Source organism: Panicum virgatum, chromosome 7N (genome assembly GCF_016808335.1).
Source record: "Panicum virgatum strain AP13 chromosome 7N, P.virgatum_v5, whole genome shotgun sequence".
Lineage (NCBI taxonomy): Eukaryota > Viridiplantae > Streptophyta > Magnoliopsida > Poales > Poaceae > Panicum > Panicum virgatum.
The window spans coordinates 35,214,845-35,242,243 of NC_053151.1; the positions used below are offsets into that span (position 1 = coordinate 35,214,845).

The 27,399-nt window shown below is 48.6% G+C and overlaps 4 protein-coding genes and 1 long non-coding RNA gene across 6 annotated transcripts; 4 read left to right on the plus strand and 1 right to left on the minus strand.

The window, feature by feature from the left end:
• Window positions 1–3,908: 3,908 nt before the first annotated feature.
• On the plus strand, window positions 3,909–8,442 carry LOC120682318 (GATA transcription factor 26-like). The gene is made up of 6 exons (XM_039964156.1): window positions 3,909–4,362; window positions 5,357–5,704; window positions 6,361–6,787; window positions 6,931–7,003; window positions 7,200–7,317; window positions 7,795–8,442. The coding sequence occupies exons 1-6, from the start codon at window positions 4,323–4,325 to the stop codon at window positions 7,800–7,802; spliced, it is 1,014 nt and encodes a 337-aa protein (XP_039820090.1). The 5' UTR covers window positions 3,909–4,322; the 3' UTR covers window positions 7,803–8,442.
• Window positions 8,443–10,789: 2,347 nt separating this feature from the next.
• LOC120683409 lies at window positions 10,790–12,921 on the plus strand. Its single transcript, XR_005678789.1, has 2 exons — window positions 10,790–11,201; window positions 12,578–12,921. It is a non-coding gene; the product is annotated as an uncharacterized LOC120683409 (long non-coding RNA).
• Window positions 12,922–17,177: 4,256 nt separating this feature from the next.
• On the plus strand, window positions 17,178–18,260 carry LOC120683830 (probable calcium-binding protein CML22). The gene has a single exon (XM_039965925.1). The coding sequence runs from the start codon at window positions 17,213–17,215 to the stop codon at window positions 17,975–17,977; it is 765 nt and encodes a 254-aa protein (XP_039821859.1). The 5' UTR covers window positions 17,178–17,212; the 3' UTR covers window positions 17,978–18,260.
• A 3,127-nt stretch (window positions 18,261–21,387) lies between these two features.
• LOC120681810 (uncharacterized CRM domain-containing protein At3g25440, chloroplastic-like) lies at window positions 21,388–24,797 on the plus strand. 2 transcript variants are annotated; one of them, XM_039963426.1, is made up of 4 exons: window positions 21,388–21,790; window positions 22,194–22,503; window positions 22,901–23,308; window positions 23,689–24,797. In XM_039963426.1, exons 1-4 carry the CDS (start codon window positions 21,636–21,638, stop codon window positions 24,265–24,267), a joined length of 1,452 nt encoding a protein of 483 aa, XP_039819360.1. In that variant the 5' UTR covers window positions 21,388–21,635; the 3' UTR covers window positions 24,268–24,797. The 2 variants fall into 2 exon arrangements, with proteins under 2 accessions (XP_039819360.1, XP_039819361.1); XM_039963427.1 differs by having other exon boundaries at window positions 21,673–21,790; window positions 22,210–22,503.
• Window positions 24,798–24,983: 186 nt separating this feature from the next.
• Window positions 24,984–26,362, minus strand: LOC120681811 (B-box zinc finger protein 24-like). Its single transcript, XM_039963428.1, has 2 exons — window positions 25,625–26,362; window positions 24,984–25,461 (listed from the first exon to the last, which is right to left on the minus strand). Exons 1-2 carry the CDS (start codon window positions 26,156–26,158, stop codon window positions 25,228–25,230), a joined length of 768 nt encoding a protein of 255 aa, XP_039819362.1. The 5' UTR covers window positions 26,159–26,362; the 3' UTR covers window positions 24,984–25,227.
• Between the last annotated feature and the right edge of the window lie 1,037 nt (window positions 26,363–27,399).

The following is a 27,399-nucleotide window of genomic DNA, read 5'->3' on the forward strand; positions in this document are numbered from 1 at the left end:
GTAGGATCTGGCCTGGCTACATACATAAACGGTTGTTACTGCGCACGCATGAGTCATGACGTTGGAGTGGAGGGCGACGACGAGATGCAATTGGACAGCCAAGCCGACCCAACCCAACCCAACCCAACACGTCCCCCCCGCAGCAGCAGATCGAGATGCCTAGTCGAACACTCCTGCTTACATGTGGATGGATGCATATCATATCCATCTAATCACCAGCATCACCTGAGCCACAGGCTTCCAGGGAGCAAAAATTCTTCTCTTCCTTTTCTTTTTTTTTAAATATAAAAATCATTTTTCTTTTCCAAGGTCAGATATTGTTTTTTTTCTTTTTTCCCCCTGCAACTATCCTGCTGAGGGGGGCTCTGCCAACTGTCTACTGATCTGGCCAAGAAATGTTTGGCTGTAGAGCCCGCAAAGCTGAACAGGTAGATGCCAACAGCCCGTTTGATTTGACCGCAGCCCCGGTTTGACTGGCTAATCACCATCAACGCGCAGCTTACCCGGCTTCTCCTTTGCTTAGCGCTTGAATTCTCTCGCGGGAGCACACGCGGCAACGGGCTGCTGGATAGAACCGGAGGGGAAATGCGAGTAACTGACCGGAAAGAACCCATTGAAACCCTGCGTCTTTGGGAGCCTTCGGTTCTGGATGACGACATGGCTGCACAGAGCTTTTAGGATTCAGCTCCCTCAGTTCACAGCTGTTGTGATTCTTGAACTGACTAGGGATGAAACGGGATGAATGAAGTAAAACAAAAAAAAGGAAAGGAGAAGGCACTTTGAACGCCTTTGGACGGGGCTTGATCGTGCCAGGCTAATCAACCGGTGACGGTATTATACTATGCAAAGTGCTGTGACAGGGCGAGAAAAGCAAAGCGAGAATTCGGTGGAGTTTTTCCCTAGCATTTGGCATGCTTTTTTTTCCTTTTTGGATGATAAGTGAAGGGGTGAGTTGGTTGGCACCACTATCGCTGGCCGGCTTCCTGTTTGATGCCTCCCTCCGTTTCTTATCCCCTCCAAGAGAGAAAACAAATAGAGCTACCACATCTAAGCCAAGCCTATCCCAAGGGAAAGAAAGAAAGAAAGAAAGAAAGAAAGAAAGGAACCAGCAGGGTTACATGCTTAGGTCAACACACAGGAATATGTACACCAAATATTCTCTATCTATCTCATCCCCCCTGGGCGCTTTCATGGTCTGTCACCATCCCCTTCTTGTACCTTTATTGAGCTAAACTCACACCAAGAAAATATATGGGTTAACCCTGAACTGCGGGGCCAGTATTTTGTTTCACAAAATTCTTGAAGCGCGTTCATATCTACAATAGTCTAATTGCTCCAAGAATATTTGACGGATTACTCATGTTGGGGTTGAACATTTCACACAAGATTCATGATGAAGTTGGACCGTTTCACATAAGAGCCTTGTAAATAATGATGCATTGGATTTCTTTCTCTTTTGGGAAAATCCATTGGATATCCTTTTTGCGGGTAATCCATTGGATTTAATATTATACATATATATAATATTTAGTCCAGGATTTTTTTTTAACATTATCTTAGGTGCCTTCAGTTTTATGAATAGCCTTTGTTTGCTAGCAAGTTTGGGCGGTCTGGGTGGCTTCTACCAAGTACCAACTAGTGTGGCCACCATGTTAACAAAGAAGACTTTTGCAAAAAGAATGTTAACCCAGAAGAGAACGGCGCTTTGGTGTCCTCGGAGTAAAATATGGCTCGCATTAGTGGCCCTGCCTTGACGATTCCTAATTTCCTTGACACATATATCACCTAATTTCAAACAAAGCGTTTGTCTCGATCACGTCGCTGATTTGAGTATTGGCAACCTCTCTCGGTGTAAAAAGAGATCAGTCGGAGTAGTCACGAATCCTCTCTAGTGGTAAGGATGTGGCTACCATTGGATGGTTGACAGGGCCTAATACTTTTTTTTCTCGATTCTTATTCAACTTCAGTTTCAAGGAGAAATGCATGCATACAATATTCCTTTGTTTTTTTTAAAACAACAATCAATCTCGTGTGTGAACCAAATTTAAATTCTTGTGTAAACCAAAACTCCAGAATCTACAGAATTAAATGCTTTGTTGAAACGGGTGGTAAGTAGTTAGACGAGAGATGATTGATGCGGTCAGATTTGGAATTCGTATGGCTGTTGTTAGTTGGATTTGATACAGAGCAGAGTCGCTTGTCCTGGATGTTAGGATGTAAATGCTATTAGATTGCACAAGGAATTCCAAACGTGTTACAGGAAAAATGGCAAGATATCACCTTCGCCTTTCCCAATTCAACAATTAACTTGCAAGATCACCCACAGAATTGTACGGGAATCACCTAGTTATTATTTGTGGCAAACACGTCAAAATAACTTTTCGGATTGGCATGTGCAGGCCTCCATTATGGGAACTTGAGTGTGTCTGGCACTCTGTTTCTAAATATAGCCATCTTCACCAAATCTATGTTTATACGCTAAGCCTTTTGGATAACTAGGAAAAAATTGGTATTAATAACACCTAACTTCCTTTTCTTTAGTCATTTCCTTGCTTTAAATAAGGTCATGTTTAGTTCTCAAAAAAAATTCTACAGTACCCGTCACATCGAATCTTCAAACACATGCATGAAATATTAAATATAGTTGAAAAAATAACTAATTATATAGTTCGACTGTAAATGACGAGACAAATCTTTTAAGCCTAATTAGTCCATGATTGGATATTAATTACCAAATAACAACGAAAGTGCTACAGTACTCAAATCCAAAAAAATTCACCAACAAAACATGGCCTAACTATAAGAAAGAAAAAATGTCACATCGAATTGATGTAAATAACTCATCATCCTCGGTTGATCTTGTGGGGCATATCCAGACGCTGTACTACTACTTTATGCATAGGACATTTTTGGATTGAACATGTGCTATCTCTCGGGGGGTAAGATGCAAATGGCAAGGCAAAAAGATTCTTTTAATGGCACGCACATAGTGGAGAGCTTTAAAGGTAAGCAAAATGACTAATTGGTGCAAGGAAACATCCTGAACCTCAACCTAGTCAGTAGTCGCATCCACATGAATAATGACGGAATGGAATGAACTCAAACAAAATCGCAGCAAAACCAGCCCCAAAAAGACCGAAAGGTACAAGAGAGGAAAGAAGCCTTTCCGTCCCTCTCCCTCGTCTTCTCTTTCTTACTTTGCCCAATCCCTAATTGCTTCTATCTATTTTTTTAACAAAAGCATACATCTTTTAATCTATAATTCTTTTAGATTCCTCAACCAAATGCCTTTCTTACCCAGCGGGTTTTATTGTTCGCTAACGCCTAACGGGCATGGGTCTGGGACAGGCTGCTCCACCCGTTTACCCGTCTAACCCCTGACACGTAGGCCCACCACACCAAATCCATACACCACCTTTTCTTCTCGTTAAAAAAAAGGGAACGCCGTCAAATACCTCCGTCCCCAACGCCCGCTTGGCCTCCCGCCGCCAGACGCGTCGCTCCTCCGTGCGTCCGCCGCCGCTCGCCATCTCGACTCTCGGGCCCGACACCCGTCTTTGGGAGGCGCCCCTCGCGCTGCTGCAGCCTGCAGCGGCACCACCACCGGACGAGATCTGAGGGCAGCCATTGGTGCAGATGCCAAACTCTGCCAACGGGACTACGGGAGGCATGGCGCCTCTCACCCGAAGAAGATGCCCTCAGCTTCGCCGGCCTAAGGTTTGATCTCGCCTCTGATTTTTGCTCTCTCATCTGACGGTTGGACGGGCATGGCCGCAGGCACAATGTACCTGCCTGCAGGCGGGCGGCATGGATGTGGATGCTTTGCCTGCGACGGGTGGCGGGCGCAGACACAGTCACACAGGTTAAGTTCGCGGGCACGGGTCTGGAATAGGCCCTATCCGTGCCCGTGTGCGCGCGCCCGTTGCCATCCTAGCTGCATTCCTTCCCGGCTTCCTCCATTATTTTCTCCACCCCTTTCCCCTCTCTTTCTCTCTCTCCTCTACCCTCTCTAAAAGACTGGATACTATACAGAACAATAGGAAAACAAATAGAAAGGGGAGGAAGGAAGAACGAACAACACCTACCGAGCAAGACTTGGTTCTTGAGCACTCCATGGGCTGTTGAATTGTCCCCCAGGAATCCTCTCCTACTTTGACGAGATTCATACAGAGAAATAGTTCTTGATTTTCCCCCCTTCCTTTTGCTCAGGAATTCAGGGAACTGCTTATTTCTACTTTGTTTTTTTCCCCGTATTTGTTTCGTTGGGATTTCCTTTGCTCCTTTCTTCTTCACCTGTGGGGAGGTGAAGGGCAGAGGGAATCATGGGGAAGCAAGGACCCTGCCGTCATTGCGGAGTTACAAGTGAGCTCTTGTTCTTCAATAAAGCTAGAATTTTCATATTTTTATTTTTTTTTCTTGTTTTTCCCCTTTTCCCTTTTGTTCCTCAGCAAGTAGTACTTTTCGGGTGATGATTTCCCCCAATTATGCATATGGGAATCGGGACTTAGACGAAATCTTTGGACTCCGTGGGACTCGGATTCATCTTTCCGTGTTCCTTATGTGTTCGCTGAAGGTTATTGGTACTCTGAATTCACTGAACTGCCAAGAATGTTCATGAGAAACCTGTGGGCATGGTTGTGGTTTCAGAGGCCTGTGCCTGTAAAATTCTTCTGAACGTGAGGAACATATTGTACCATGCTCAAGGAACACATCTAGATAGACTTGTGTTTGAATACGGTTCAATGCGCTTCTTAGATAACTGATGCAGATAATGCAGCTCAGACACCTATTCTACAAGAAAAAAAAATAACATTTGCTTGTGCCAATCTGACATTTAGAGGTCAATTGCTGCTGCTGCTGCTGCTGCTGCAGGAATGCTTAGTTTCAGAATGCCACTGAAGTGAAAACTTTTGGTTTGCTGTGTAATTACATGGGTTTATCACATCTTGTGCATGCAGCATTATATGGTCTGGACTTCATTTAGCTCTTACTGCAGCAAAATGCTCTTTTGATGCGGCTATCTCCATTCAGTATTGCCATTGCATATAACAACATATTAAGAATTGCATGCCTGTACAGTTGAACAAACCATTGAGACACTGAAAACAATATCCTGAAATATTTGGTCTGAATGTATCTCGTTAACTACATTATGTCTTCTGGATACATTCTTGATAGTGTATAGTTGCTTACCCTTTTCCTATGTTTCCAACCCTGATGGCACCATTTCTTGATACATCTAAATGTGGTATCAATTCCTGTGGACAGTGGGCCACTGTCCCTATCTTAACTTATACACCGCTCATATTTTGTGAAATTGATTTTGATGGATTTCTCATGGGAAATGCTGGAACAGGTACTCCCCTTTGGCGAAATGGGCCACCAGATAAGCCAGTGCTCTGCAATGCATGTGGCTCGAGATGGAGAACGAAGGGTTCGTTGGCAAACTACACTCCGATGCATCGCAAGGATGACATTGATGATGATGAACCTAGAGTTAGCAAGCTGAAGCCGCCAACATCAAAGTTCAAGTCACAGAAGAAAAAAGCAAGTCACATCATAATGGAGAATGTTCTATTTTCTGGTCAGAATTTTCGAAAGATGGGGGATGCTGACACAAGCAATCGATCTAGTTTGGGGTCTGCAATATCATACTCTGAGAGTTGCGCCCCATATGGCGATGTTGATGCAAGTGAAATGAGTGGTCAGTCATCTCAATGCCTACTTTGTTGTTGTTTAATAAAATGAATTATGTGCCTCTCATAATCTGAGTATTGGAATGTGACTGGATTCAATTCAGTCTGGTGATAGGACATAATGTTGGAAGCACATTGTTGGGTGCTTTGTCTACGAAGTTATGTCTAAAACAATAATTTTTTCTTTAGACATCTTTGAATTGTTATTCTACTGCTGCCCTTTTAGAGATCATATTATTAATAAGTTATATAGATCTTATTTTTCTTTTCTGTTTTTCATGAACTTATTGATGACACCTAAATATGTTTTTAATAATCTCCTGTTCTACATGTAGTCCAGAATTATGGATTCATGAGGTGTTCAGAACTTATGGTGACTTGATAAACCATTAGATACCTATTAGGTTTCATGAGAAGTAATCATTATTATAATAGAGGTAATCGTGGAGGATTGCAATCTACATATTTTCAGATGGCATGGACCCTAACGTCTAGCGAAGATAACGTTTCATGAAATATCATGATGCAAATATGCAACATCATGTCTTTACCAAGATAAAGATCTAATAGAATAATAATGATTCTCAAGATTTGCCATACTTACTATAGAAATTACCTTTTTATATATATATGTCAATGTTGACTCTGATATATTCCAATTCAGGTTCAGCACAATCACATGCTTGGGAGTCCCTAGTGCCATCAAGAAAGAGGAGCTGTGTCACCCGTCCAAAGGCTTCGCCTGTAGAAAAGCTTGTAAAAGATCTTAAATCCATCATGCATGAAGATCAGTTATATTACCTTTCAGGATCCTCAGAGGAAGACCTACTGTACCATAGTGAAACTCCTGTGGGTTCCTTTGAAATAGGCTCTGGAAGTGTCCTTCTAAGGCATCCGAACTCGAAATCACCGGAGGAAGAATCAGAAGCAAGCTCCATTCCTTCAGATGGTAAATCATATATTACAAGTGAATCATATTCAGGGTCTCCCTTGTTTGTTGTTCACGATGTAAACAAGGGAACAGTCAACTTAAAGGCTGGCATTGCGGGGCCAAAGAGGTTGCCACTGCATATTGAAGATAATGCTAGCAGGTATTATACTTTTTATGTTCTCATTAGCTTATGAGTATTTTTGAGCATTGGTTTTATCCTCTATTCTCATTCATTATTGGTTAACCAAATTACTTTTGTATAAGAATCAATCTAAGTTTTTATTCTGCATCTCTGTTTTGCAGGGATAAACTTCATTGTGACAAACAGCATATCCTGGAGAGCATTGACTCACCTTTAGTCTCAGTAGATTTAGAGGTATCCATCGCTTTTTTCCCCTATTGCATTAGTGCCTTTGGATATGGTTAGCATATTACTCAAATACGCTAACATATTTGATAACATCCTGCTCAAGCATTAGAAGATAATATTTGGGTTTAGTTTCAATGGTTAGTCAAGAACTAAGATACATATAACGGTGCATACTTTAAGTTGATTGTTTCCTCTTATTCAGGAGAAGGAGATTAAGGAAATTGGGGTAGTGGAGAATATCAGTGAATCAATAGGCTTCGCTGGGTCCACCATGAAACTGCTCAAAAGATCTCATGACACCCATATTCAGGGTGACTCAGGTTAGCAATATTAGTTCCTATTTTCCTGACTTGCATCAAATTTCTAGATGTGGCATCAAAAAACGACTTACGGAGTATATTCCTATTTCACAATTTTCTTATGTCAATGACACATTTCTATTTCACAATTTTCTTATGTCATTGACAAGAAGGTAGCTATGCTGTTGGGATCTGCCTCCGTGGCATCTCTCGACAACATATTCCCCTTCGATTTCAGTCAATGAACCTGTTTATTCATGAACTTGGAACTGAATTGAAAAGTAGTCACTGTTGAAGCAACCTAAGAGCACTATTTTAGGGGTGGGACCCCTGATTCCCATAACGTTCTCAAAAAACCTTTTTGCTGCTCACCCTGCAATAATGCTTATTGATGACTATGCATTAGAATTTACTACATTCTTGATGTGCCTTCTGGCACCGAAGCATAACAGTAGTTGCCTTGATATTGGGTCTTATAAAATGTTTTCTCATGCATAGGTTTATGATTGGACGACAGAGCTCAGAGATAGATTTCGCTCTCACCAAGTGGCATGACAATGCAGCTGGATCCGATTGCTAAAGTACATGGTCTTTCACATGCTGAAAAATACTAGGAGCTCCCTGACGCATGCCCTGAAGGACAGGAGAACGTGTGGTTCCCTTCTAAATGTTGACACCCAAGCTATGATGAAAGAGAACATTTGAGCAAATTAGGGGGCTAAAAGGATTTGCATCTGACACATTACCATGTAATGTGCTGATGAATTTCTATGTAGATGTAGGAGAGCCTAATGAAGTGTCAGCGATTTCTGATGAGATGAAGGGAAAAAAAAGTCCCTTTTGATGTCTGCACTTAAAATATTTGGATAAAGAGCTGCGCTGTTAAGGAAGATGCTGATGAAATGGAGCGAGTGTTTAGCCAGATGATCGCTGTGTTATTGCCAACTGGGCTACTTGTATACCACATGGGATAGCATGTACTTAGCTGATTTTGAGACCAGGCATTTTTGCAAGAATAGTACTATCTTGCTTCCCGTTGCAAGGTTGGTATTTGGTAACTTGGTATGTATAATCCACTGTCGTCCTGGTGTGACCTGAGAGTTAACACTATCCTGTGAATACCAACTTTGGAGGAGTGTGCTAACAGAATTTTGTCCACTGTCAAATCAGTGTCGATGTCGTAATGCAGGTGGCTTCTGCTTGAGCCATGATAAGTAAAATTGGTTCCCGAAATCCTGAGTCGAGTAGGATGCTGTAGCAGTGAGAACTCTTCAAGGAACAGAGAGCTATACAGCTTGCTGCCTAAATGTGAGTGATATAGCGCATGAACACTGTGGTTCAACCCATGAAAATCAAGTAAGAAGAGAATGGCATATATTTTATGGATAAATTGCCGTGAATTCAGTCCCCAAATTCAATCGAACGCCCTGCACGCTGCAGCAGAGCAACTGCAACTGCAATAGCAGTTACCGACTGCTCCTTGCATCCTTGGATCCTGGCCCACTATGCACTCATGCACGCGCGTGCGCGGCCGTGAATCATCTGCAGCCGAGTGGCGGACGCCTGGTCGCCGTGATCCAAGCTTCCCAATGGCCGGCACGCCGCGCAAGAGGGGGAACAAAGAATCTGCGTCTCGTGATCTTGATTCTCTGGAGTTCGTGGTCCCGGTCGTGGGAGCTCGATTCACGGCGGCGGCGGCGGCGGCTTCCGGCGATGTCAGCGGCGGCGCAAGGTCATGGCGCGGCGGTACGGTTCGTCTCCTCCGTATGGCTGCGCCTGGCCTGCTTCAAATCGCAACCGAGACGTCGGTATACCCCTCACGCCGGCGTCCAGCGGCCATGGAAACCCGACGGGGAGCTGGGAGGGGGCGAGGAAGAGCAGAGACGTCGCGCAAAGACGAGAGCGCTTACCGCCGCCGCCATGCGCCATCCTGAACCCATGTTCTCGAGCTCTGCCCAGTTCTCGCGAATGAATGGCGCCGAGGTGTGGTGCGCGACCGCCCTGGCCCCTGGCAGGCATGGCCTTCCAGACTCGGGCGGAAGGGACTGTACAGAGGGGCACGAGACAGGTCGAGACTCCAAGAGGCAGCTCGCCGGGATCGAGGACCCCCCTGCCGTTGCGTTTTATCACGTGGCAGAGCTCAAGACGGCCGACGGCGTGCCGGCGTGGTTGCCGGCGTCGATAGTGGCGGCGGTGACGGTGGACCGACCCAAAGGGTGGACGGTAAATGAAATACCGTCCACTCCTGGGTGCTATATTAGCCGTTCGATTGAACTTGACCGGCCGGGATTTACGATCACAATCGGTGAAGGACCCCGATTCCACCTTCCTTTGCTTGTCCAAGTCCGCGGTGGGTCACTAGGCCCCCCGGTCGCCGCGCGCATGCCGGCCGCCTCAGAGCACGCCGTGGCGACCTCGGCGAGCCGTGCCGCCTGGGTCGGCGCATGCCTGTGGAACGCGATCCACACGCGTCCCCTGCAGGCCAACCTACCGGCTACCTTGGCTGCAGCGGTGGCGCCGGGTGAAGCGCATCCGCCCGCCCGTGGTGGCAGACAGAAAGAACCAGCACGACGCCGATGGCGAGCGGCTGCGCAGTGCCGCGCCGAGGCGGACGACGCCCACGCAGCACACACGGCAGAGGTGAGACGGCGTAGTTCCCCACGTCACAGGGCGCTCGGGCCTCCGGGCGACAGCGCCATGCCCCCGCGGAAGCTTGTCACCGATAGAGCCGGCCTCGAGGCACACACTGGGGATCTCGGCGGCTCTCGTCCCGTCTTGCCGCGACGCCAGGTACTCCAGGTCCACGTCGCGGAATGTGCACCTCATGCCTACCCGCCGCGCACGCCTGGAACACGAGAGTACGAGACGCTTCCGCCGCGCCTCGTCGCCGGGAAGCCGAGAACGCAACCTTGCACTTGAGATCCATCCACCTTGGCTGAAGCGGCGCCGGCTCCAGCGACAGCAGAGCTGGTTGGTGGTCCACCGGCACGCTCTGCAGCTCGTGGTCGGCGTCCCATCGCGACGGCGCCCACCGCGCCGATGAAGATTACTCCCACTCCCAGGAGAGCCGGAACGCAGAACACCCCATGCGCCATCCTGAACCCATCTTCTCGAGCTCTACGCAGTTCTCGCGAACGAATGGCGCCGAGGTGCGGTGCCAGACGACCGCCCTGGCGGGCATGGCCTTCCAGAACCAGGCGGAATGGGACTCTGTATGGAGGGGCACAAGATGGGTCCACCAGACTCCAGAGGCAGCTCGGCGGGATCGAGGACCTCCTGCCACTGCGTGCTACGTACACGCGGTTGAGCTCAGGATGGCATACCGGCGTCGAGAGTGGCGGCCAGGCGGGCGACGGCAAGAGGCGGACTGACCAAACCAAAGGGTGGACGGCAAGTCAAATACCGTCCACCCTAGGTGATATATTAGCCGTTCGATTGGCCTTGACCGGCTCATATTTACGATCGAAAATGAAAAAGGGGTCCCTACGAAGACCTTCCTCGCTCATAGGAGTCCGCGGTGGGTGACCAGGCCCCGGTCGCCGCGCCGCGCCGCGCGCTTGTCGGCCGGGCCGCCCGCCCGCCTCAGAGCTCGCCGTGGCGATCTAGTCCCGTCCCTTCCCGTGCCGTCTGGCCATCTTGGCAGGTTCATCCTGCGTCTTGGCCGTGCCGTCGCCTGGGTCGATGTCGGCGGCGCGTGCCTGGAACGCGAGCAGCTTCGTCTGTCGCTTGCGCGTCCCCGGCAGCCCAGCCGGCCAGGCTGCAGCGGCACCGGGTCCGGCGCATCCTCATCGATGGCGCGCCCGTTTCGCTCTTTGCTGTTGAACGCCATCCAGGCGATGCAAGCATGTTCAGCAGCACAAGCGCTGCACCTTGCGTTCGGCGTCGGACGGCGGCGACGGCGCCAGGTACTTCATGCCCTTGATGCGTTTGAGCCGCTTTTGTGGCATCCCAACTTGAGATCTGCGTGTGTTATTCTGATACGCAGGCAGTTTATGTCTGAGGTTTGATGCTGCACATGAGCATAATGTCTTGTAATTGAAGATGGCTGAGGATATGAAACGAAAAGGCTCCATCTTGTTCATTTCTAGAGCCCAAACCACCACATGTCTACTGCACTGTCAGATTCTGTGAAATCTGCTGGAACTAACACTGACACTACACCGGTTTGATTCCTTCAAGAATTGCACCAACAACCTGACCGTAGCGGTTTACAACACATTGTCCGTGTTACAACACATCCCACCATTTCTGATGCCAGCGAGCTGAAAAAGAGCCGGAGCAAAATCACCAGGAGTTGCTTCATCTGACCCATCATCAATCCAATATAGAGAGAACCTTTTCCCTTTGTTCAACAGTGTCCAATAATCCAATATGTGAGAGAATTTAAAGAGACAAATTTGTGAGATTCCATTATTCCACCACCGATTTGCCTGTGTATGAACGCATAAGAATCCCCAAAAGGAAATCACGATTCTTGTAGTCAGGGAATTGATTCCCTCGGCATTGTAAAAAAAAAATCTGGTCCTAATATGATGTGTGGATGCAGAAGTGAAAATCATATGTTGGCATGAGCAGGTTGTGCTTAGTAGGTGGAGGCTGATTCATGTGTACTGCTTGCTGGATACTTGGGTAGGTGAGGTGCCATTCAAAGTAAAATATCCATCACTCTTTAATATTGTGCGTGATCCTCATGCAACGGTGGCCAAAGTATTGGCTACGAGACCCTTCAATTTATCTTTTGGAGGGCGTTGGTGGATAACAAATTTGTGGAATGGCGTAACCTGGTAGCACAGATAACTCATGCTGATTTGGTGGATGGTTTAGATAATTTTAGATGGAACTTGACCAAACCTGGGTTTTTTACAGTTCGATCTTTATAATTGTACCTTATTGATACACATCCGCCGTTTAGACATAAGTCGATCTGGAAGTTGAAGATTCCTCTAAAAATTAAAATTTTCCTTTGGTTCTTACAAAAGGGAGTGCTTTTATCTAAAGACAATCTCGTTAAGAAAAACTGGACATGAAGCCAACGATGTTGTGGGTGTAATAGTAATGAGACTATCAAATACCTCTTTCTGGACTGCCCCTATGCGAGAATGGTTTGGAGGATTATCTTTTATGCTACAGGTTTGACGCCACCTAGATTTTATGGCTTTCTAATCAATCTAAAAAGATTAGAAACTTGATTTGGGTTGGGGTTGCTGCTGTTTGCTGGGCCATTTGGAGATGCCGAAACGATATTATTTTTAACAAAATCAAAGTTAACTCGATTTTGCAGGTTATCTTCAGGGGAGCGTACTGGCTACGGTTCTGGGTGCAGCTGCAGCGTGACGAGCACACTAAGAACGCACTCTCCGAGATGAGTAGAAACATAGAGATTATTGCTATGGAGCTAGTAAAAGGAGGGTGGAAGCAAAACTATCGTTTGCAGTAGTTCTTTGTCTGAATTGGAGACTAGTTGTGCTCTTCTTTCTTTGTAAAGTTTGTAATAATTGGCTGTGTACATCTACGGATGTATAGGCCGGATTCGTAATCCTTTTTCTAAAAAAAATGTGTACTGCTTGCTTGATGCTGTTGCCACTGTCACCGATAATTGTATTTCTTACACAATTCTGTACTACAGTCTACAAGTTCTGGTGGTGTCAGCTAACACTGAATAATTGGTCTAGTTGTAAAGTTTGTTCACCGATTTGTCCTCCTTCAACTTGTGAAATTTAGAAATTTCTGTTACTTCACCAGTCGCCAGGCCATGTTTAATGCAATATCAACAGGAGTAGCTCCATCTATCCATTTGCCACCTGTTGAAGTTTCTAAAGGTCCCGCATTTGACAGGTTTTCAAAAGACAAATTTTTTATTGGGGAAGAAATCTGATTCACCATTAATTTGCCGGTGTACGAATGCGTAAAAAAGCCCAAAAGGAAATCATGATTCATGGAGATAGGGAATTAATTTCCTCGGCATTGTACAAATTTTCAGGTACTCTTACACCGATAATATGATGTGTGGATGCAGAAATGGAAAGCAGGATGTGCTCTGAAGATGCAAACTTGCCCATGCTACTCTTGCTTGATGTTATTGCCATGCTGCCAACATTTACTTCCAGCAGAACTATGTGCTAAGTCCATCAAGTTCTGAATTCTTATTGTGGCAGCTAACACTGAATAAAATTGATCGTCAGTCCCAGCAAGAGGCATCCAGTGACGGGTACGGTCGTACGGAGATTGCTCCCAAGTGCATAGTAATCATATTGGAGGCACCGTGTTGCTGATCCTTGTTGATGATGCAGGTATTGGACCCCCAGAAAACTCACATTGCGTGGGATTGGTCTCAATCGGATCGGTAAGGCGATTGAACTCCTGCTCCTGCACCAAGAAATACAACGCGATCAAAGCAAGTGCATGCTTTCATGTTCAGTACTATGCACTAAAGAAAAAGGAGCAAGAAATATTCACAAAAATACTTGGATCATCGAGCCAGTGAATTGAAACTCATTGACAACAACCAATCTTGCTAAAGATATTTTTCCCTAGGCACCTGATCAAACAATTCTGTACCCCTAGCTAGCTAAAACACATTTGACCACATGTGAAGGATGAATTGACTTTGAACTGTACTCAAATTCAAACCTTGATGGACCCTTTTCGTTTAGCAAATACAGCCAGCCCACCAAGCTAGCAGATCAGCCCGACAGCCCGGCCCTTCTTATAGCTCCGTGAAAACCCATTAATATCTAGTGGACTTGGCCCAACCCAACCGGCCCTTCGCGGCCTTTTCTGCTTTCACGGTGGGCGTCGGCAGCCCAGTACAGGTGCCAACTGCTCTTGCTGTGCCCTGTTCGCCGTCTTCGTCGTATCGCTGCAGCACCCATTTATCCGTCACGGTCGACATGCATGTCGAGATCATACATATGTGCGGCAGTGCCGAGGAATCGGTAAATGAACCAGCTGCGGAACCCTGTTCGCTCCCCCGGGGGGTAAAACTTAAACAGGGCTTGATCTTTTTTTTAAAAAAAAACGGAACAAGGCTTGATCTTAGTGGTTAGATGACCTAATTATTACTAGAAAAGGAAGCCTAAATCCGATTAGCCTAAATAATTAGTGATTACCCTAATTACTAGATGCAATGAGGACGGCTATGATTTTCATGAGCCGAAATTAGTTGTTCCTGATTTATAGAGGTGCAAATTGGTGACTCTTAGATGCCCCTCCAATTTTTTTTAGTTCAAAATTTTGTGCTAATTTTGAACTAAAGAGGGTTGGAGGGGTACCTTCGCAGTACAAAATTTTGAACTAAAGAGAGTTGAAGAGGCACCTGAGAGTCAACACCTCTACTAACTTGCTTCGGTGTTCGAGCGGTTGTGATTATATTTTTTTTATAGAACTATGGGTGAAGCTGTCTTATGGCACCAGGGTCTCTCAACCTCGACCAATTTTACCAAATTTAATAAAAAATATTATTCATCCACATAACTAACCCTGGCATTTAATGAAACCGATCAAGATGGTTTCTTTGTCTGGCCTTGTCCTTGGAACTATCTTGTACATAATTTATTTAATTTGGTACAGGTGAAAATCTTTACACCTGGGGTTGCTGATGGGAAATGCCCAATTCTACAACGAAGTGAATTAAGAGAAAATAAGGCATAGCGTAGAGCTGGATAAAATTTTGTGGCTTGATAAAACATTAGGCTCGTTAGCTCGCCCGGCTAAGCGTTAGTGGTTCTGTTCTGCTCATTTATATTTTTTTAATGAGTTGAGCCAGTATCTAATACGCCATCCTACGTAGTAGAGCGCGCAATGCCGGCTGTGGCCAACTGCCCATGCATTCCCCCCAGTGAGCATCACGACCAGTGGCCGATCACTGCTCGGACTCGTGTGACAGCCCCTGCATCTCCGGGACACCGGGCTTCGCGGTGGTCTGGTGATTGTAGCAATGGCGACCCCGGCGTAAAAGGGCTAGCTGGTCGTCCACTCGTCCTGCTCCTCAGTCCGTTCCTATCCACTCCCTTTGTCAAACTTCTAGACGCCAGATGATCTCTAGGTAGAAGGCTGCCGACCCCCTTCTTTACTCGCATCCATGATCCATCGTATCTTGGAAAATTTTACACAGCTGCTACCGCGCGCGCGGGCGCGGCACATGCAATGATGCTCCGGCCGACGGCTCCGACTCCGACTCCGACGGGCGAATCGCGTGGCCGCATCTGCTCCCGCTTTATGCTAATCCTAGATGTCGGAGAGGTTCTTAGCACGGGGGCACTAATCTACGAGGCCGTCAGCTCCGCGCACGCCCGCCCCAGCTCACGTCCAGCCGGAGCGCCGCCGCCGTCTCCGGTTTCAAAGCGCCCCCTCCCCCATGAGGATACGCCGGAAATGAGCTGCGATCCAGTGAAGCCGAACCCCCACACACAGACTGCACATCTGGATTCCGGAACCATTCCCACGCACCGATCGGCCTGTCGGCACGTGCGGCCCGCACGGGGCCCCGCGTGCGGCCGCGCCTGCCCAGCTGTCGCGCCGGCCGCCGCGTGCGGCCGCGCCTGCCCAGCTGTCGCGCCGGCCGCCGTCCGTGCCGGATCGGGCGGCGGCGGCAGCGAGCGACCGGCGACCGAGATCCGCACCCGACGGTCCCGTGAGGCCGGCCGGCAGGCAGTTCGATAGTCGACGCTCGACGCGGTTTCGGTTGACCCGTAGTTCTCTCGGCAATTCTTTAACTTTTTTTTGCTCCGCCTTAACTTGGATTTAAAGAGTGCAGACCAACTACCTGCATAAACGCGTCCGCACGCAGCATGATGGTGGGGGTCCGTCCGGCCAGTCCTTCTCACCTGTTCCAGAGAAAAGAAATGCCAGGGGTCCGGGTGTACCAACCTGCAGGAACACCACTGGAAAAAAATAAAAAAGAAGAAAGAAACCCTGAAGGTAGGAGCTCAAAATTTCTTTCATTTTTCGCCCGGAGACGTGAGAAGATGAACAGTATGAATATATAAGGGTTACAGGTGGGCTGATAGCTATATGATAGCGCATTTCGAGCTGAAATTTGTTTGCCGCAAAAATGTTGGGAGCTGAAATCAGGGAATGAGCCAGAGGGCTTGGCAAACATGGACGTGGCAGCGAGTCTTTTTGTAGAGAATGAAACTGTCGGCTGTGCGATCAGGTTTTGCTTTCAAAAAAATAAAATAAAGTCAGATGGAGGCGACTATAAAGCTGTGATTAGTTTTCATCCTCTTCAATGATTTTTTTATCTTGATTAACGTGGCAACAAGTCAGAAAATACTTCTCCTGCGCCTCTAAAAAACTGATATTTATCGAGGGCCAAATCAACGGGAAATGGTAGAATTTCCATCAGACAGTAAGCATATGGTTGTTTCCTGATGCTTCATATGCTTCTATAGGAAATTATTAGGAAGTCTTAAAGTTGAGGGCGCAACAGGCATGCCACATGCCTTCTCTCCAAAAACATAATTCAGCCAAAGTACCATCATAAGTCAACCAAACGAGCGCAAATCGTACGAGATCAAGATACCTTTCCGCCTGTTTCATTCATACAGATTTTCACATGAAACCATTTGCTCTTCCTCCTCCAAAGAAGAGGTTTGAAGACTGCAACACAACACCTTTTACATCCCGGCCGAATTCTAGTCAAACATGTCGCATATACACCAATTTTTGTGGGAACAAATACAGCATCTACACATTACTATAAAGATTCTACTTCACCACAAAGTCAACTCGATGAGATGTGGAAACAAAAAAAATTCCTGTCATCAATGGGCTCTTCTGACCTACAGTAACAGTTTACTGTTTTTTCTGTAAGAAAGAAAGTTGAAGAAGCCGAAAGCGTGCTATAAAAACAACCATGGGCCATGGGAAAGCTTTGCTTGTATCACACCACCACCAGCGGCCAGCAAGCCATCTAATGCATTGCCGAGCCCACACGGTGCCCGCCATGCCACCGTCCTCCCCTCTCGTCAAGCTTCCCCTCCTGCCGCGCGGCCTCCTCTCCTATATCCCCGCCTCCATCCTCCCGAGCGGCCGCGAGAGCGCCGCCACGCCCACCACCAGCTCGCCCTCGAAGCCGCAGCCCGCGCCAGCGCCGCCTTCTCCCAAGAAGATGTCGTCGTCGTCGGTGCAGCAGCAGCAGCAGGCGGGGAGCGGGAGCGGCAAGGCCGACCAGGCGGAGCTGGCGCGCGTGTTCGAGCTGTTCGACAAGAACGGCGACGGGCGCATCACGCGGGAGGAGCTGGAGGACTCGCTGGGGAAGCTGGGGATGTCCGTGCCGGGCGACGAGCTCGCGTCCATGATCGCGCGCATCGACGCCAACGGCGACGGGTGCGTGGACGTGGAGGAGTTCGGGGAGCTCTACCGCGCCATCATGGACGGCAACGATGGCAGGGCCGGCGGCGAGGGCGCCGGCGCCGGGGAGGGGGAGGGGGGAGCCGCCGGCGAGGAGGCGGACGAGGACATGCGGGAGGCGTTCCGGGTGTTCGACGCCAACGGCGACGGGTACATCACGGTGGACGAGCTCGGTGCGGTGCTGTCGTCGCTGGGGCTGAAGCAGGGCCGCACCGCGGAGGAGTGCCGGCGCATGATCGGCCGCGTCGACCGCGACGGTGACGGCAGGGTCGACTTCCACGAGTTCCGCCAGATGATGCGCGCCGGCGGGCTCGCCACGCTCGGGTGAGCCGCCGGGCGGTGCCGCCTGCATCTGGCCGTGCAAGGAGCGCACGCCGTGCTTCTCCATGCTTGATCCGTACTAGAACTTGTAGATATTGCTTGGCTTGTGGGGATCTCACGTAACCACTCTTGATCTTTCTTCTGGTTCTACAAGTATATCTTGTGTTTGTTGCTTTGTCCGTTAGAGATCGATGGGCTTGCTAATTGACACTATTGTATTGGTTGTTGCTCGATCATACCAATTGCTCGAGGGGGAAAGGTTTCCCTTGTTCTGCTCGGGGTTTTCTCCAGTCATCATGGCAACCGGCAAGCATCTGCGGTCTGCAGCTCTGCATGCATGGCAGCGTGGGTGAGAACTATGCATTTCTGAAATCCGAACATGTCGTCAGAATCTCGTCGTTGGCATATGGCATCCAACTCGAACGAGGGACATGGAACTTGTTAAGCGTCACTGTTCCATTGCATCCAAGAGCAGTTGACTTGTCCAGCCATTCTTTTTTTTTTCTTCGTCATCGTCTCATCGACATGCGCGCTGCTTAGCTGAGCTGTTGTGATCCGATCCGCGCGATGGCACGACGAGCAACGGGTCTGGCGTCCCCAAGTTTCAACGGCGTAGTAGAGCAGCAGAGCCCTGCATCCTGGGATGACGCCGTGACGGCGGGATCTCCGGGATCTGGACCAGGAAGCGACGGGATCCTCCCTAATCCCCTACCCGGCTACCCCGTCCCAGCCTCCCGGGTGGCCGGGTGGGGTGGGGTGGGACGTGGGAGTAGGCGTCTGTCCGTGCAACCCCCGCGAACGGAACGACGAGCACGGAACGCGGCGCGCCACCCACGGCAACGGGGCGACCGCCCGCGACGCGCGGCCGGCCGGCCGGCGCCAATCTCCAGTTCATCACCCCACGCGACCACGCCCGTAGGTCCGGCGGGGACCGCGAGCCGGCCGTGCGAAAGGGACCGGGCGCCATGTGATCGGTTAGCCCCAGGCCACATGCCCACAGCGATGCCGGCCGTCCTCGCCACCCGGCAGCGGGCCGGGGCCGTGCGGCGCGGGAGGCCGGCCGCGCTGATCAGAGACAAACGCACCAGCGCCTCTCCCGTAACTAACGTCTCTGCCGTCCGGCGCTCGCCGGATCACGGAGACGTGACGTGGCTATCCGACTCGGTCCCGGGTGCCCAGGCGAGCTGGACCGTCTGGAACCGGGGGTGTGGTGCCGCCGCGCGTCAAGGTCCGGACGGGTTGGTTGGAGACTGAGAGTGCCGCCGGCGCCGGACGTAGTCGCCGTCGCGCGACGCCTTCACGCCGCCGGCGCGGAGCTTGTCCCCGGCCGGGTTGGCCAGGCAACGCCTCGCCTCTCTTTTCCGTCACCGTTCGATCGGTCCGTGATGCGACGCCTGATGCGCGAGTCTCCTCCCGCGAACGGATCATCTTCCCAGCCCGCTCCGGCGCTGCTCGACTGGTCAGCAGCGGTGCTGAGTTTCCTCGGAGTCAAGCAGGGTTTGACTTTGACAGGGACGTTTACGTTGACTCGAACTCGACCTCCACGCGAACGTTTCAGGTGTACGACCTCGATAAGGTTTCAGCTCCCCGGTTTACCGGTTCAAAGGTCAAGCTTCAACCGGCGCCCTTTCCCCTCCAGAGTCTTGGGTGCATCGCAATTAGGCGTCTTTGCCTCTCTGATGGTCAACATGGACAGAAAAGCGGCAGGTTATCCGTCAGCTTTGCTGCCGAGTCGTGCAGCCGGCGTCGGATTAAATAAAACCAGTGCAGGAGCATTTCCCTTTCCGTCCCCCCATCCGTTCCGTCCATTCCAAAATACAGGTCGTTTTATTTTTTTTCTAGATCTGTAACTTTTGCTGTATCTGAAGAAACAGAAAATTTTACAATTTGAAACGGGGGGAGTAGTTTGCTCCGACGTTGTGTACCTTTCATGACAGAGGCTGGCTGACCCAATCTTTTTCGAAGTGTTCTGTCACGCCTTGTCCGTCTCTCCAGGCTTCATCCCCTGCTTCATGATTCATGAACTGTCGGCGGCGTACTGGCACAGCCAAAGGGATGGATAAGACTAGCACAACATGCGGATTGTCTTATCCAATTCTCAGAGATGATGCCCTTGAACTAGTCACCTTTTTTGTTCACTTGTCAGTGTGACTGTCTGGCACAACCAAATGGAAAAATTCGCCAGTGTCGTCTTGGCGCCAAACAAAGCAGAGACGGAAGTAGAGCTCGGCCCAGGAAGCCCACCTCCGCCGGAAGCCCACGATGCTCCTGGCCGAGCCTTTTTTTCCATTTTTATATTTTTTTAAAAAAACAAAATTTCAAAAACATATGCCGAATAGGAAAATTTTCAAAAATGGTTTCCTGTCGGTGACAGGAAAATGGTTGCCTGTCGGTGACAGGTGACTGTCGCCCATCCAGTTGGTGACAGGACCTAAATGTAAAAAAAAATTATATTTAGGTACTGGCGCTCAGGGCGCATTAAACAGTGAACTTGTAAAATCGATATAAAATCGTAGAAAAATAAGAAAAATACAAACTCAACTGTCCTGGATTCTATAAAATAAGATCTACAATTTTTTTTACATAAAGTTTTTCATTTGATCAATGTATCTAAATCAAGAAAAATAGTTCTTGTACCTAGAAAAATCTGAAATAATTCATTTGGTCTAGTTGTGCTTATCTAAAATTTACCAAACTTTTTTTATATCTCTTAGGAAATAAAATAATGGTACTGTAAAAGTTATGGCTTCTAATACTCAGTATAGCAGCATGGATAAATAACTCATTTAAACTAGACATATTGCAAGATCTAATTTAAAAAATTATTCTAGAAATGTTTTCTGGGCCTACCAATTTTGTACAAGCCTATGCTCACCATATGCAATACTCTGGCCAAAGATGACATGCATCCAAAGGATGGATCTTGATATTTAAATAAAAGTGCATTAAACTGGTATTTAAAATAGAGCAAGATACATTGATCAAATGAAAAACTTTATGTAACAAAAGTTGTATATATTGTTCCTTAGAATCAATAACAGTTGATTTTGTATTTTTATGATTTTTCCACAATTTTATATTGATTTTATAAATTCACTGTTTAATGCGCCCTGGGCGCCAGGACCTAAATGTAATTTTTTTTATATTTAGGTCCTGTCGCCAACTGGATGGACGACAGACACCCTGTCGGGGGCTCGGGGCGACAGCCACCAATTTTTGAAAATTTCCCTATTCGGTATATATTTTTGAAATTTTGTTTTTTAAAAAAAATATAAAAATGAAAAAAGGGCCCTGGCCGAAGAGGCAAACCCGCCGCCGCACCCGCTCGGGCACAGGCCGGCTCACTTCAACCCGGGCCAGGGGCCACGCCTATGTGTTTAAACGGCCCACTCGGAGGAGACGCCGTCCCCGACTCCCCGTCCCCCATCCCGCGCCCGCACTCCGCAGATTTCTCACGCCGCCATGCCCCGCACGCCCGCGCCGCCCCGGCCCAGCGCAGGAGCCCCCACGCGGTCGGCGTCGGCGGACGGCGGTACTCCCGTCTCACCGCCGGCGGCTTAGCTAGCGCCTAGAGCTTCCGCACGCTTCGCCCGAAGCGCCTACGCGGTCTCTATCTCTCACACACTCGCTCGCTCCCCCTACTGCGTGCACCGTACGGTGCGGTCATGGCCGGCCGCCTCTTCCTGCTCCGGCGGACCACAAGTGCGTTGCGGCGGCAGACACCACGATCTCGCTCTTTTCGCCCGTCGTCTGACGGTGGGAACTTGGCGTCTTCCCGCGGGATGCTGGAACTTCTCGCGCCTCCGCCCTGCTCACCATCGTAAGTGTCGGACAAACCCACCGATCCTTGCCCTGATTATTACCTTTAGCGGTCGATGCAGTGCCTGGAGCCGATTTTGAGATGTGGGGGCGTCTGGGCAGTGGTTTCAGCTGCCCATGTACTGTAGGTATGCACCAAAACCCTCGTAGAGGCTCCACCCGGGCATAGCGGGTGCCAGGTGTTCGTTGAAATGCCGACCTTGTCATTTCCGGCCTAATGCGCTGGTTTCAGCCACCTTTTTTTTACATTTGTGAGATGTCTACTACGCTATTTGTGGTTTTACCTATTCCTGTGGGCTCATGTCAATTAGCACATTTTGATCCTTGGTGGTGGTTTACGTTTATTCACGATGCATTCAATATTCAGCAGCTTCCTTGTTTTGCATCTTCTGATTCTGGTGTAGTTATACTTTCCGCAAGGTTTTCAACAGAAATGTTGGGTTCTTCAGTTGGCTTCAAAGTCATAATCTCCAAGCCTGCCATTGTATCCATACAAGTCGATCAGTTAGTAATGAATATCAGGCTATGGAGGAGCCTCAACAAAATCCAGGAGCGGCTGTATCAGTTGGCGATTCTGCTGAACCAAAACCGAAGAGGAAAAAGCTGAAAGGGAAGAGGGCAGTAACAAGATTTTTGAAATCCTTGAGATGGAAAAAGAAAAAGGAGATTCAGAGAATGACAGCAGAGGAGAAGATTCTGTACAAACTGAAGCTTGTAAGTTGCGTTGCCATTACTTCCATACCTATCTGTTTGATTTTATGACAGTGACTCCTTAAGAAAAAGATAGCCAAGTTTGCTTTGTTGATGTGAGTAGCTTGATTTCCGGTGATCCTATTCGTGCTGTGTCATTTAAGAATTTGTGAACCTTCAATTTTGCCATGAACTACATGTTATACTTCTAGCATTCCTAATCACTCTCACAAGGAAAAATGACAGCGGTGGAAATTCTTATTAGATATTGACTCTAGTTTGTATCCTGCATGCATTATAACTCACGGCTCACTTTTCTGAAGTTAAATTGTGATCAAATATTTTTCTTCTTACATTCATGCATGCTGTTGTGGATATTCAATCCTAAATTTATTCTCCTTTTTATTTAATTTCCATACAGGCTCGAAAGAAGGAAGAGCGGCTTGTCGCAGCACTGAAAAAAATTGAACCAGAAGATCCGTCAGAACCTACACATGATCCGGAAGTGCTTACACCTGAAGAACACTTCTATTTCCTCAAGATGGGCCAAAAATGTAAAAACTATGTGCCTGTTGGAAGACGTGGAATTTACCAGGGAGTGATCTTGAACATGCACTTGCATTGGAAAAAGCACCAAACTCTCCAGGTAATTGTGAAGACATTCACACCAGATGAAGTCAAGGAAATTGCCACAGAGCTAGCCAGATTAAGTGGTGGGATTGTGCTTGACATTCAAGATGGGAACACAATTATTATGTACAGAGGGAAAAACTATGTGCAGCCACCACCAGAAATCATGTCTCCAAAAGTTACACTGCCTAGAAAAAAGGTATCTCTCTTCATCATTTGCAAGGCAAAAGATATCAATATCTTTAGCACAGGATGTATGTCAAAGTTGGTAAAAACATTAAAAAGACATCTGTAAAAGGACAGTTCGAAGATGTTCAAGCAATGCCATGATAAGGCTTTCCAAATTTGGGTTATTTATTTCAACAAGATAGCAGTCAGCATAATTTTATTAAAGAACAAGAAACGTATCCTGTCGATTTTTTCTAGGTGGAGGCAAAAGTGTTCGAGGTGTGAATTAGAAAATATACTACAACATAGAAAAATATGTAGTTGAGAAGAGAAATATCTGTCCTTTTTCCCTTTAAAACCTTTGTTGTTTTTTTTCCCATCAATGTTAATGTTTTTGACATTTTCAATTAGGCACTGGATAAATCCAAATACAAAGAAAAGCTCAGAGCTGTTAGGCGGTACATTCCCAGGCTTGAGCAGGAGCTTGAAGATCTTCATGCGCAGATGAAGTTAGCTGGAGGGCATAAAGGTGGTGTAGGGAAATATGTTACTTCAGTTTCACCAAATGCAAACAGTATGACAGCAAGAGAAGAATCTTCTATCTCAGTTCGCAATAAAACTGTATCTGATCTGCTGTCAGAAAGCGCAGAGGGATCCAAGGGGTTAGAGGATGAAAGTTCTGAGGTTGAAGACGTCTCAGCTTCAGAGTCTATGTCATTTTCAGAGTCTGAGGATCTCTCTGACATTTTTGAGACAGAATCAGAGGAGCAGGAAGAAGACAGCAAGGAACGCCCCTTATATCTGGATAGGCTGGATAAGTTTCCCTCAGAAAACAATGATAATGAACAAGATGATTTTGAGGAGCATCTACGGAAGATCGCTTCGCTTTCTGATAAGTCTGATTCACCTTCGAAAGAACTAAAAGTTTCAGAGCTTGACGAGATTGATAAAATATTTCTGAGAGCTAGTTCATTGTTGAAGAAAAGGTGAAAAATTGGGATTTGTATACAATGGTCCTCATATTTATATGCACCGTGAAAGGTATTTTGTGCAGTTTTAATGGCATCTTCAGAAAGGATTTATGATCATCCAGCAAGACTGGCCATTATTGGGAGTTTGTTTATGCTCACAATCATTTTACGGTGACCATGACATAATTGGAATTTAGTGAGGTCATTTGAATTTGATACCAGCAATCAGGTTCGTATAGGTACACGCTTTTGTTGAAATGCAATGGCATTTATCAAAATGGGGGGAACCCTCGGCAACTGCCAACTGCTGTTAGCTGTAGCCATCCTATGTAAGTGCTAATTTTTGTAGATTTGAAGTCTTGATTCTAGAAGATACATGAGTATCCCTTCATGCCGAACTGGTGTATTGCTTCATATGGTTCGCTTGTTGGAGATAATTAATGTTGCCTTTAGTTGAGCTAGGTTCTGTGCACGTGCTAGTTGATCTCCCAACTGTAATTGTTAACCTAATATTCAGGTTTTTAACCAGAAATGAGCTGATTTATAAAAGTAGCTTGTGAGTAAACTGCGCACGAGGTGCAAAAGAATGAATTTGACAATGTTCAGATTTTGGGCGCTTTCTGAATGATCTCTTTAGATCGCATTTTCGTTGAATTGGTGATTCTCTGTTTATGTTAATTAAGCCAGGTCAATGTCTTTGTCCATCTGACGGTGTTCAGGCAACACAAATGTTTGCTGTAAGCTTGATATATAACTGGTAAGGATCTGATAGAGTCGTACTCGAACATAAGAACATCTGCTCCAAGTGAGTTCATCTCAGACATCAAACCCATCTCAATTTTCAGGCTGAAAGTACCGGCCCCAAACTGCCTTATAATTACATAAGCCCAGCGTAAGCGATCAGTGCATACACACATACTTTGCATACATACACATCACATGACAGGGGATGAGGGGAACCATGAGAAGACTTTACGTCTCAGCCAAGATCAGGAACGACGAAGAAGTCGTCCTCGTCGTCGGGCAGCTCCACCCGCGGCTTCTTGCTCTGGCGCGCACCGCTCGTCTTGTAGAACCCCGCGTTGCTCGCCGGCTGCGGCGTGGCGAGGAGCTCGGGGACCTCGGCCGTCGTGGCCTTGGCCGGCGCGTGGCCGTGGAACAGGTCGATGTCCGCGAACCACTCCAGCTCCTTGAACTCGAGAGGCGAGTCCTTCTGCAACAGGCGAACATGAAGAGAATGAAACCATGAGACGATGATGGACTGGCTCGAAGAAGCATCGGCGATTGATTTTTTTTTGCGACAAATTTGTGGACCACGTTTTGATGAAGAGAAAGAAAAAAAAGGAAAGGTTTTGATGGATGGTTTGCTAGCTTGCCTTGTCGCTGGATTCGTAGTCGGAGAGCTGCAGGAGGTCCTCGACGGCCCACCCGGACGGCGGCAGGAACGGCGACGACGGCACCTCCTGCGGCTGCGCGGGCTTACTGGCCGGCGCCTTAGCGGACCCGGCGGCAGCCGCGGGCTTTGAGCTGCCCTTAGGCGGCGGAAGGACGTCGGCGCCGGCGCCGGCGCCGCAGACGGAGCTGAAGCCGACGCGGATGCCGGTGGCGAGGTAGCGCTGGTGGTTCCCCGAGAGCGTGCCGGGGACGTGGATGGGTTCGTCGCAGTCGCGGCAGAAGAGCGCCCTGTCCTCGACGCAGAAGATGAAGGCCGGCTTCTCCTGGCAGACGTCGCAGCGCGGGACGTCCCCGCCGGCGCCGGCGCCGCCGCCGAGCGGGAGGCGCTGGTGCTTGCCGGCGAGCTTGTTGGCGGCGTGGATCTCGACGTCGCAGCGCGCGCACAGCGCCGCCTCGTCCGCGCAGCACACCACTGTGGCCGCCGCGCCCTCGCAAGCGTCGCACTGGATCCTCATGGCCGCGCCCCTCGCTCCTCGAGAAGCTCCCCGGCCTCCCGTGCTCCGGGGGCTTCCTCTCGACACCAGGCAACCACTACTAGTAAAGATCAGCACGGAACCAAGCTAGAGCGAAGAGCAGCGAGCGACGGGCGGGGGATGGCGGGGTATAAATCGCGCAGCGCGCGTCACGCCACGCCCCCGTTCCGGCGCACGCGGTGGGTGTGGGCGGGGGGAGGGGGAGGGGGGGACCAGGCCGCCGCCCGCCGGACGGGCGGGGCCGGCCTGGGCTGTGTGGACGAGAGGCGCTCGGGCTTGCCCCACTTGGCCAGTTGTTTGGCGGCTTCCGCTGCTGCAAGCTCTCTCTCCTCGGGATCGCGGCACGGCCGCGGGAAGCCAAGATTTTGATCCGGTGTGGGGTGACGCCGGGTAGTGGGGCCCGCGCAGGGACGGAGGGGCGAGGCCGAGAATTCTTGCACGCGAGGGGGCATGGGAGGAGAGCTAGCTGGTTCTCCGTTTCGGACGGGGATTCTGGTCCGCCGGCCGGCGGCAGGGAAGTCCGTCCGCGCCACACGCTTTGGAGGAGATGTGCCATTGTGTCGACACGAGAACGCACCGGCTGAGCTGCGATTAGACACGCTTCTGGACACTCGTCCGATGCGGGGGGAACCAGCCAACCACCCTCAGGCTGCGATTAGATGCTGGGAGGGACGGTCACTCGAGTGCTGGTTGGTTGCTGTCGAACGAGCTTCTGTGTTTAGTTCGTAAAAAATTTTGAGTTTGGATATTGTAGCATTTTCGTTATTATTTAACAATTAATGTTTAATTATAAACTAATTAGGTTTAAAAATTTCATCTCGTCATTTACAGTTGGATTATGTAATTAATTTTTTTAATTGTATTTAATACTTTATGTATATATCCAAAGATTCGATGTGACTAATACTATAAGAAATTTTTTTGGAACTAAACAGGCCCCGCTCAGATGCGATCTTGATGATGATGATCATCATCATGACATCATGCGCGCCGCTCCGAAACTTCTTGACCGGGGCAGTTAACACTTAACAGTCGCCGGAGAGCCGGCCGAGGCGGGGAAAGCAAAAGATCTGGGCGTCGCGAATCAGGCGGGAATCAGGATGTGTTGTTTTGTGGCCGTGGAATCGCCGATATTTTCTGATGGGGAGCCGCCCCATTTGGCAGCGCACGTCGCGGGCCAGGGCACGCCGCACGCGTGTACGCGGCGCTGGCGGCGAGGCTGC